Raw genomic sequence first — 9115 nt, forward strand, 5'->3', positions numbered from 1 at the left:
TACCCAGCAGCGCAAGGAAAGCAGACATAGCTTGACAATAAGCTCTTCAATAATTAGCAATCTAATCAAGCTAAGTTAATTAGCAGGTGCAGCAAGCTATGTGGAGCACGGAGATGCGCAGTCGCCATTGTCCGACCGCTGCGCAGCGAATAACTAAACTCTGTTAGCGACTGTACCTCATAGGGCTGCTACCTCTTATCCTATTAAATTAATGTTAAAGTTTGAAGGAATTGATAGACTGTATTATACAACTGTACACTTCTTACAGGGTACGTTAGTGAAGCTGCAGGCTCCAGCTAATTGGTAATTGGATATTGTAGAGCAATCGTTATATTTCAGAGTGCTATAGGTAAATTATCTGATAATAATCTAGCTGTTCTCTACTCTAGCATTATAATTAAGACTGTTTTGAATATAACGAAAAATCAAGTAACAGTGTAATTATTTGAAGAGCTTAGAATCCATACTAATATTATAAATGCGAAAGTAACTCTGTCTGTCTGTCTGTTACTCAATCACGCCTAAACTACTGAACCAATTTTCATGAAATTTGGTATGGAAATATTATGATACCCGAGAAAGGACATAGGCTACTTTTTATCCCGGGAAAATGACGCAATCTCGGAAATCCCACGGGAACGGGAACTATGCGGGTTTTTCTTTGAGTGCGCGGGCGAAGCCGCGGGCGGAAACCTAGTGTTCAATAAACAAGAGTGCCAACTCTAAGTTTTTCTTTGTTCTTTTTCTGTGTTTCCTCTTTGGTTTTCTCTAACGATAAAATGTGATGTACTGAACTAAATTATCAATGAAAATAATATACATAATATACATACCTATTTATCTACACTACTATTGGCGAAATAAAAACAATTCTATAAACAGAGTGATATTTACTCTCTTTACGTGTGCTTTATATATTCAAAAAGCTTTTATAGAAACGGTTTAAAACATCAGAGCGGCAGCCCTGTGCCGTGTAACAGGGGAGGCATTTCCCACTGGTTTGCGTCTCGTTTATAAATGCTATTTTAACGCGGAAAAAAAGATTAATTAACTAATTGGGCTGCCCTGACATACCGGCTACGTTTTGCATGCAGCTTTATTATTTTCCTTGAATTTTACGCTTGCTACGAAAATTGCTTGGTAAATGGAATTTGGTAAGCGAGAGGTAATTTAACTTTAGTTCCTCGTTATTTTGAGACATTTCTGATTACACAAATAGTTTATATTCAGATTTTAATATTTTGATATTTTGATCCGTGGTATGATGATTCATGATACAGATTCAGATACATAATATTATTAATTGCAGGTTTTACAGTCATTAGTCGATAGGAGCAAGTCTTTGGAACAACGAACACTAAAACCACTATAATATGTATTTATAATTTTATTTGTAAAAGGTATATATAATAAAATATATAGTTTCCCACTATGGTATAACAATAGCCTGCAGGTATTTTCTTAATCTCTACGTCTGCCGTGGTCTGCCTAATGCTCTATATTCATAATATTTAATATTTATTATCTAAGTATCTATATTGTACATAGTTCAGTGAATAGTGTAATGTAAGAAAGCTGATATCCAAATGAATAAAATATAGAATTATCTGAAGGAAACAGTTAGCCATGATTTTGAATACAGTGCATACCAAAAATACTACAGAATTTATGAGAAAGTACCTACTCGATTGGGAAGTAAATATAAAAACTGAAACGTAAAATTATTAAAATTAAAATTAATAGATTCAATTGAAAATGATAATGTAATTAACAAATTTACAAAAGAATCGCTTTTATTAATTGTAAAAGATTTTGTAAACAAACAATAAGTAATCTATTTAATTTGAATCAATTTATCAGCCTGCGGTTGATCTGTTATTTAATATTTTAATGGAGTAGAAAAAAAAAACATCTTAGTGATAGCTTACAACGGATGTTTGTATAAAAACTTGAAGCTTTTAACATTAGTTATCAATAATTAAAGTATCTATACATATAATAAATCTGTAGAAGGGTCAATTCTGTACATTGAAAATATTGAAAAAATAAATAGCAGGGGGTGTTACTGGATCGATACCAAGCCCAAATATGTGATTAAAAAATTTTTTGTCTGTCTGTCTGTCTGTCTGTCTGTATGTTCAGGCATCACGTGAAAACTAACGGTTCGATTTCGATGAAACTTGGTATAATTATACCTTATTATCCTGGGCATAAAATAGAATACTTTTTATCCCGGAAAAATACGTAGAAAAAAAATAAATCGTAATTTTTCCGCGCGGACGGAGTCGCGGGCGGAAGCTAGTTAACAATAAAATTAAATGGTGCATTATAAAAAGTACTTTGAACCTGTACCTATTGATATTTTCACATGTTTATTAAATATACATAAATAAAACATTCTTAATCAATTTCGCGAAATTTATCAACAAATATTTATCTTCATACAAAAAGCTTTACTTTCATTGATATTCTACGAAGATAGCGGTAATTAACCAAGTTTTAAACAAGTCTACATAACATATCAGATACCATGCATTGCATTTTTTACTGTTAAACATTTTTTGTTAAAAAAAATAAATAAAAACGAGTGTTATCAATTAATATGATCATACGGTAATGAAGACTCAATTTAATTATATTTTACAAGCAAAATATAGATTACTTATAATAAAATTGAAGACTTTGTTTTGACTTTGTTCATCTCTAGATCTTACCTTGATTTTACATAGAGGACGTCTTTCAACATTTTATGAAAGAAAATGTAATATGTATCTTGCATGTTCAATGTAACTGCGTTTCAACTAATTATCAAATTATCCGGAACGATGCAAAATGCATCCAAATAGTGATAGTGTCATGTTAAATTACCTATGACAGATTAAGATATAGTTACTTCATATGTATTAGGTATATTGTATTCGTATGTACCTAAGTAGCTAAAGTTTAAAAGTCTGAATGCGCAACCAATATATTATTATAATGAAAGTGATACCTGTGCAGTGTGCTAACTATCTACATACTAACTAATCACTATTCCCGCCAAAACCGAACGTTAGCTAAAATTTAGTTTTAATTAACAAATTTAATCAGTGCATTATCCGGGAGGTCTGGCATCCGTTGCATCTCAAACAATATGGCTCGAATGTTTAATTAGCGCATTGCGGCCCCACGGGAGGAGGGGGTTGGTGTTATTCATTAAAATGTTTGCGGAAACCCGTTTAGCGCCGTTGTGGTGGCCGCCCCGCGCCAGGGCTTGCAGCGGTCGGTAATTCGATTGTTTATTTGAATCTGATTGGTCGACAACTACATAGATAATAAAAGTGTCTAAAACTGTATTATAGAGGTTGTATTCTATTGTCTTTGGACTAGAAGGATGTGTGATGTCTATGATTATTTCACTTATTTACTATGCCAAAGAATAGATATTATGTAAGTGAAATAATAAAAGAAAAATGAAAGAAATAATAAATAGCTTTTTTAAAGCTTCTGTGTATTGTCAACTTGCAAGCCTTGATTTAAGAGCAAGTATCTCTCAAAATGTGTTGTTTTCGACTTTATCTATATTTTTATACAACATATTAATTGTAATATAAGATAGTCAATAGTCATGATAACAAACTTATAATTTCTATATAAAACTAATTTATGCTGGATATAACTCTATCACATCTTTGCTCTACATGCAATGTGAAAATTTCATATAGGTATTTAAATTCGTTCTAACTTAGTTGTTTCACTATAACTTAATAATTGTTGTATTTGTTATAAGATATATGTAAAGATACAAGCTGTCTCGGCAAATGTTCTGCCAACTCTTATCACTTAATTGTATGAAAATTCATGATATTGGCTCCAGCTGTTTTGTAGGAGTATATCTGCTAACTAACATTGTCTTACGAATATTTTATACATAGAGGTGCGTTTTGTCTATTAATCACTAGCTTACCGCCCGCAGTTTTGTATAAAACCTAATAAATTATATACTAAAACCTTCCTTTTGAATACATATATAGGTAGTATCTATTTATTTAAAAAAACTGCATCTAAATCCCGTAATTTTAAAGACATACAAAGGACACCGAAAGCGACTTTGTTTTATAGTAAGCACATAGTGATTGTCGTTAATTTCCAATTTCGTATGAGTTTCCACATCTATCAGCCCTGGATGGGGGTGGCGGCAACATTCATTTGCTCCCAGCAATCGGTGTTTCCGTTATCTGCAACCCACTTAGCGGACTTCGCTACTCTTGTCGTATTGCTTTGTGTGCTCACTAGCATAGCACGCGGTTTCGTCTGCGGTGGAGATTTAATTTTAAGATTATGTATCTATATTTTTGTAGGGAATCAGGTGGTACTTAGTCTTAGTAATATAGAGTGGGTTTGGGAAAAAGTTTTTTATCTGCGATAATGTTTGTGTTTGTAAAGAAAACAAAGTTTATTGTTTAAATAGTACCTACATTTTATGCCTTACATGTTACAAATTCCGTTTGTTTATCCTAACGACAGGCAGAAATAATCAATAAATTTAAACTTTGATAAGAAGAAAAAGGTGTCGATAAATTATAAGAAATTCTAAAAAGTTTCCATAATATTACATGGAATATCCCTAACTTTTTGATCCCTAACTAACTACTTAGTTTGTCGAAAAAATTAATTACGATATTAAAATTCCGTCTGTACATATTGAATAACTTAATTCGTCCTTCGATATAACGAAAATTAGACGGCAAAGAATACATTAAGATTAATTACAAACCGTATACAAAAATAACCACTTATCTATAATTAAAATGTAATTATCATATATGGCTGTGCATTTCAAAAATATAATTATTTCCATACCGAAGCAAGTGAACGCAGTCGCAGAAGCGCACAATTTTAAATTAATAACGCTACTCCCTTAATCACATTTTAATTAGAGCATTGACAACCGATATCTCATTAACAGGCACGGTGTTAAATTAACCACGTTTATACAGAATTTATATTTACGGGCATAACTTAATCTACACCTATTCGAAATACTACCCCTCGCAGAGTGATCTGATTGGCTGGATTTTCCAACCCCTGCCGCGCTCGGCCAATCCCACACCTCAATTCTATTGTGAGGGGGTGGAGCTAGGGAGATTTTCACCACTGTACCCCGGCAGAATCAAACAGTCTACCACGGATTATCTCTCACGCGGGTCCCAGATCGTCGACTATTCGTTGGTGAAATATCGCGGTGAACTTTTGTGACGTTTGCGAAATCGGCTATATTGGCGGACGATTTGATTCGATAGAGCGTCGAATTATGACTATTGTGTGCATTTAGTTTGAAGATTATTTGAAGGTGTGTTTAATACAATGGCTGGGCCGTATTTGTCTCCGTTGCCGGGAGATCTGCTGACGGAATACATGTTTGGTCGTCGAAGGCAGAGAAGAAACAGAACCACGTTTACGCCTCAACAGCTGAGCGAGTTGGAGTCGTTGTTTCAGAAAACTCATTACCCAGATGTGTTCTTGAGAGAGGAAGTCGCTTTGAGGATCAGTCTCTCGGAAGCCAGAGTGCAAGTAAGTGACGAAATAACGTCTATTTTGTTTGCGAGTTTAGTTTCTACGTATTAAATTCTCTTCCAATATCAATTTTCACTGAACAGTTTACTGTTTATCGCTTGCGTTCGTTGTGTATAGATATATATTTTATTTTATGTGAAAAATATTATGTTATGAAATCTATTATAAAAATATTATCTATTTAATAATTTATAATAGAACTTATCTCATGTTTCTTATTTACATATTTATCTGTTTCGATACCTATTTATTACCTAACACTATTACCTACTGAGTTTAGAAAATGATAAGAGAGACTTTTTTTTTCTCTTTTTTAAATGTCTAATTAATTAGATACCTACTTTCATAATGTTGTTACTTATATACTATTTATTGTGAGTTGAATTTAAATGTTTCCTTGGGGTCAAATATTTTCATGAAAAATTATTTACATGCAGTTTGTTTAAAAATATATTATATATATTTTTTAATAATGACTTCATTAATGATATCGTGCCTCTTTTTTAATTACGAGAGACGTATCTCAATTGACTGTATTTACATAGAGTAGTAATAACATAATACATATTCATAATATAGGTACTTAATTTATCCTACGATAAAGAGATAAGTTCTTCCCTTTTTAATTTATAATGTATTTTCTTGCAGGTATGGTTCCAAAACCGACGAGCGAAATGGCGTAAGCAGGCTCGCTTGCAGCTTTTGCAGGATGCTTGGAGAATGCGCTGCTTGGGTCTTGGTACACCACCACTGGGATTGCCTGGTAAGTCTGATATTATAGCTTCGATAATAACTAAGGTTTTTTTTAATATTTAGCTTTTAAGTCTGGTTGTTTATATAGTTTTGGTAAATGAAATGGTCTCTTCTAAGCACATAGTTAATATATTGAAAGAAAATCTTTACAATTTAACGTTATTTTAGTTTTTAAATTGCACTGTTTGTAATTTGTAATGCGATATACCTAGTATAAATTAGACAATGATGAAAGTTGAAACGGAATAAATAAAATATAGTTGATATTTAAAGAATTATTTATGTTTGTTGAAATAATATGCCTTTGAGTTGAATACCAATTTATACTAAGATTAATTTAAATTAAATATAACATAGAGTTTTAATAATCCAGGTTAATATACCCAAGAGATGAAGGCAAATCGACATTAATTACCTGATGTTAGGTGTACGATATATTTAGTTAAGATCTACAATAAAAATAGAAGGATTATTGATATGAGGAAATAAGATGAATACGTTTAAAGATATTTAGCTATAGCATCACAGTTTAGCGATATTTGCGAAGTTTAATCTGTTGGATTGAATATAACTGAAAAATCCGTGATGCTCAAATGCAGACATTTAGTTTATTTTTTTCGATTTTGGCGTAGTTACCTAAGTTTGAAACAGTGTGGGGATTTATTTAAAAAATCCTACTAAGTATGGCTATACTATCAACTTGAATTACTTACTTATTTCAAAATCTTACATCAATTTTATGTTTCACTCAATTAATATATTATACGAATACAATAACCGCCTAAATACGAATAAATACAATAAATTTTACCGCCCTCTCACCTGCAATCGTAATAAGTAACGTAATTTTAATCCTTTCTAATGAATAAAAACCATTTACAGGTCACAAGCCTCCAGATTCGTCGCCAGAGCGCACGGATTCGCCATCGAATAAATCGCCAGAACCGTCATTAGAAACCAACCCAGAACTCAAGTCACCCCGCCCCGATGCGTACAACGGGAACATTCCAGAACATACACAAATGCCACACGAAATGCCACCCATGCCATACCCCAACGAAGACGGCAGGATGATGCAACAGCCATACCCGTTCCCGCCGTTACTCATGCCACAACTAGACGCCACGGACAACGTGCCAACTGATCTACGCGTGCCAAACAAAAACACCAACTGCCATTGCGTGCCAATAGAAGAGCCACAGAACTTAGCGTACCCCAGAAGGGAAAAAGAGACCAGTGAAAGTGATAGCGATTCAGAAATCGATCTCACCTCGCATTCCAAAGACGATGATTTGAGAGAATCGGAACGGCTAGCCAATAGAATTGCCACTAGCATCTTCAGAAGCGACACAGTGCTACACGATTTAGTCCCGAACGACCTCAGTATGGGAACAAGCAAAAACGTCCCAATCGACCGTACTCTTAGAAACAATATGATGTAGGCATCAATGTGATATATTTGTCATTTCTAGTCATAACGTAATCTTTGTCTATTTTATATTGTAGATACATTTATTTTTACACGTACTATTATGAGCCTTTGTAGATAGCATTGTAGTATGCTTATGTATATGGGTATAGGATAAGCGTTTTGTTTCATGTTTTAATGTAGTAGTAGAGGTAATAAATAATAAATAGTTAAACACATTCATATTTTGTATATTTTATTTCAATTTATTTACATCAATACTACACATAGAATAATCACAAATAATGGTCCCTAAATATACTTATATTACCTACTTATTTACAATTATTCATTAAATTGTATATTTTATGTAAAAACGTAAACTATAGAAATATTCCTATAAAAATTTTATCAATTCGGTAACAAAATATTATCACAAACATAAAAAATCAAACAACAGGGATTTAAAAAATAAGCCAATAACAATTTTCTTATGAAATATTTTTATTCATAATAAAAAAAACTCCGAAAATGCCATATTACGTTCTATCTAAGTTCTAAATGTACTTAATTTGCAAATCCTATAAGATATAAGTACTTAAACTACAAGGCACACTACAAAGTTTTAATCCTTAATTATCATAAACGACACATTCTTCTGACACTTATATGAAATTATTTTTTCCAAATAAATTACAAAAATATCAGTTTAGAGCTAGCGCACACGAGCAACTTTGTCTCCGCAACTATGTTGTCTCTCCCATCAATTGTATCGCTACGTGCGCGCATTTTCATACTAGCCCATAGAGTTGATGGGAGAGACTAAATAGTTGCGGAGACAAAAGTTGCTCTTGTGCGCTAGCTCTTATAAATTAATGTGTCGTATACAATTCACATTCCGGTACTCAAGTACCTATATAATTAATAATCTATGCAAAAGTAACTACAATACAAAACTTTGTGTGTTTAAAATTTCAAAGAATAAATCTTTTATAACTCGTAGAAATAGTAAATAAACTTTGGAGTACTTTAAAAATTAGATACTTTTTAACGAATAATTTTCGTTCATAAGGAAGATAAAGGACACGTTTGTTCATTAAAATTTTAAAATTATAAATTAAACATAAGTAAATTCATGAGCCAAAATTGCCTTGTCAGTTTGACTAGCCTTATTTATGAATATCAGTCTTTTATCAAAAATGTATAAAAACCATGACTGTATTTTTAAATAGACATACCTACATATTATTATTTTGATATAATGAATCTGTCCAAAGAATTATAAATTATTTTTAAATATTGTCTACAAATCGAAAGCGGTAAGGGTGCTTTTCCACCAATATTGTGCGAGGATGTGTAGCGAGGAATGTGTTTATAAATAACCAATCATATTGTTTC

The 9115-nt window shown here is 32.3% G+C and overlaps 1 protein-coding gene across 1 annotated transcript; it reads left to right on the forward strand.

The window, feature by feature from the left end:
• Positions 1 to 5179: 5179 nt before the first annotated feature.
• Positions 5180 to 7947, forward strand: LOC123694373 (retinal homeobox protein Rx1). Its single transcript, XM_045639795.1, has 3 exons — positions 5180 to 5553; positions 6205 to 6319; positions 7192 to 7947. The coding sequence occupies exons 1-3, from the start codon at positions 5347 to 5349 to the stop codon at positions 7749 to 7751; spliced, it is 882 nt and encodes a 293-aa protein (XP_045495751.1). The 5' UTR covers positions 5180 to 5346; the 3' UTR covers positions 7752 to 7947.
• The last annotated feature ends 1168 nt before the right edge of the window (positions 7948 to 9115 follow it).

The sequence above is a fragment of the Colias croceus genome, chromosome 9, assembly GCF_905220415.1.
Source record: "Colias croceus chromosome 9, ilColCroc2.1".
Lineage (NCBI taxonomy): Eukaryota > Metazoa > Arthropoda > Insecta > Lepidoptera > Pieridae > Colias > Colias croceus.

What these genes read in the sequence shown, in the direction of transcription:
- LOC123694373 (XM_045639795.1), top strand. Translation starts at nt 5,347, where the DNA reads ATGGCTGGGCCGTATTTGTCTCCGTTGCCGGGAGATCTGCTGACGGAA. An exon ending in TCTCGGAAGCCAGAGTGCAA is followed by an intron (nt 5,554 to 6,204) that starts GTAAGTGACGAA and finishes ATTTTCTTGCAG; the next exon opens with GTATGGTTCCAAAACCGACG. An exon ending in ACCACCACTGGGATTGCCTG is followed by an intron (nt 6,320 to 7,191) that starts GTAAGTCTGATA and finishes AACCATTTACAG; the next exon opens with GTCACAAGCCTCCAGATTCG.